Here is a 1,860-nt window from a genome sequence, read left to right as displayed (position 1 = left end):
GGCTAGTACGTTTGAAAAATACAAATGGAAAAATTACTTGTCGATACAATATCATCCGATCAACAACAACAACAACAACAACAGCAACAAGAGCAGTCATCATCAATACGGGATAGTAGTAGTGGTAGTAGTAGTAGTGGTGCAAGTTCAAATATAAGTACACCTTCAAATTCACCTGTCACTGCAATAGCAAATACAACTGGAAGTGATTCATTTGGTTTAAAAACAACAAAAGAAAAGTTGAAAATTATTGGCTTACCATCAAATTTTCGTAAATTACGGATGAAATTTTCACGGCACAGAAAAGAAGCCATTGGTACTAAAGAGGAAAATACACAATTTGAAAAAGTTTGTGATTCATAATTTCTTTATTTAGCATTATTTGTCAAAGTCCTAATTATCACATTGTTTTGCTTAATTTATTTACCAAGATATTATTATAATATTACTTCATATTTATTGATTGATTTGTTATTTTTTTTTTAATCTTTTTATTAATTTAAATTAGAAGTTTATTTTATTTTTTTATAAGAGAAGTTCGAAATAAATAGAAAAAAATTTTTGAATAATTTAATTATGCTTAGAAGAAATAAAATAAATACAATTTAGTTCACTCTAATAAACAAAATTTTATGAAAAAAAAAGAAAAAAAAATTCTGATATTGGAAAAAATTCAAATGAGTATAATTTAAAATTCATTTATTATTAATTTTTTCATAAAAACATCACATTTTTGCAATATTTTGCAAATTAAATTATTATAATTATTATATTTATCATATTTACGTTATATTCACGGCTTATAAGCAAATAAATAGGTTAATTAGTTCGTGTCACACATTAGTAATTAGTGAAATACATGTGAAAATTAATTTCGCGAAAGTTTCATTTGAAAATATCATAATTGTATCACAACTACCAGTGCTTTAACATTTAATAATAAGAAATGGATTTTAAATTTATTTTTTTCCATTGCGGTTGGATTTGTTTTCGATGGTATTCTATGCAAATTACATTTCTTTTTTTTCCTTCAAAGATAATTTTATGAATTTAAATTATGAAAAAGTGCATATTTTGAAGACATTATCATTTCGATATTTGAATTCAAATTTAAATGAATAATAAATTATACGGCATAACTATAATTATTTTATGCGCGAAGAAATGAATCAGCAGATAATTGAAAATTTTTCATTCTATTTTTTTGCGACTTCAAAGTACTTGTATAATTAATAATTTAATTGCAATCATAATTAAGTCATTCATTATAATCAGTGATTTGTACATAAAGAAAGTCTTAAGCCAGTAGTATTTGCAAAAATTCCTCCCTTAATTACAGGTAGCTGTACAACAGAGACCAGCACGAAGTAAGAAGAAGAAACAAAATGTCCTGAAATGGAAAGAAGGTGCAAAACCGGGTTCAGTCTCGGCTGAAGAAAGCAAGGAAAAGGTATAATTTTGATTTTCTGTTGAAGAATTTTAATTATTACTTACAGACATATAGCGCTGGATAATTTCGAATTAATTAGGATAAAATTTGATATTTACTGCGACAAAAATTTGGTTTTTTTAGCAATTAATCATAATACTTTTCAATTTTCACTTTTCCATGTATCCTTTTAACAGTGGCCATGTACAATGTAATAACGGATCAGAACCTTTAATGAAAAAATTAATAATGATAATAGCAATGTTAATAATGATAGTAATAATTAATAATAATAATAATAATAATAATAATAATAATAATAATAATAATAATAATAATAAATAATAATAATAAATAATAATAATAATAATAATAATAATAATAATAATAATAATAATAATAATAATAATAATAATAATAATAATAATAAT

General features: G+C 23.1%; 1 protein-coding gene across 1 annotated transcript; it reads left to right on the top strand.

The window, feature by feature from the left end:
* Window positions 1–24: 24 nt before the first annotated feature.
* LOAG_15173 (hypothetical protein) lies at window positions 25–1,456 on the top strand (the record flags this gene model as incomplete). Its single annotated transcript, XM_003150665.2, has 2 exons — window positions 25–348; window positions 1,340–1,456. The coding sequence occupies 2 exons, from the start codon at window positions 25–27 to the stop codon at window positions 1,454–1,456; spliced, it is 441 nt and encodes a 146-aa protein (XP_003150713.2).
* Between the last annotated feature and the right edge of the window lie 404 nt (window positions 1,457–1,860).

Source organism: Loa loa (assembly GCF_000183805.2).
Source record: "Loa loa unplaced genomic scaffold supercont3.328, whole genome shotgun sequence".
NCBI lineage: Eukaryota > Metazoa > Nematoda > Chromadorea > Rhabditida > Onchocercidae > Loa > Loa loa.
This window is presented reverse-complemented; position numbering and strand designations above follow the sequence as displayed.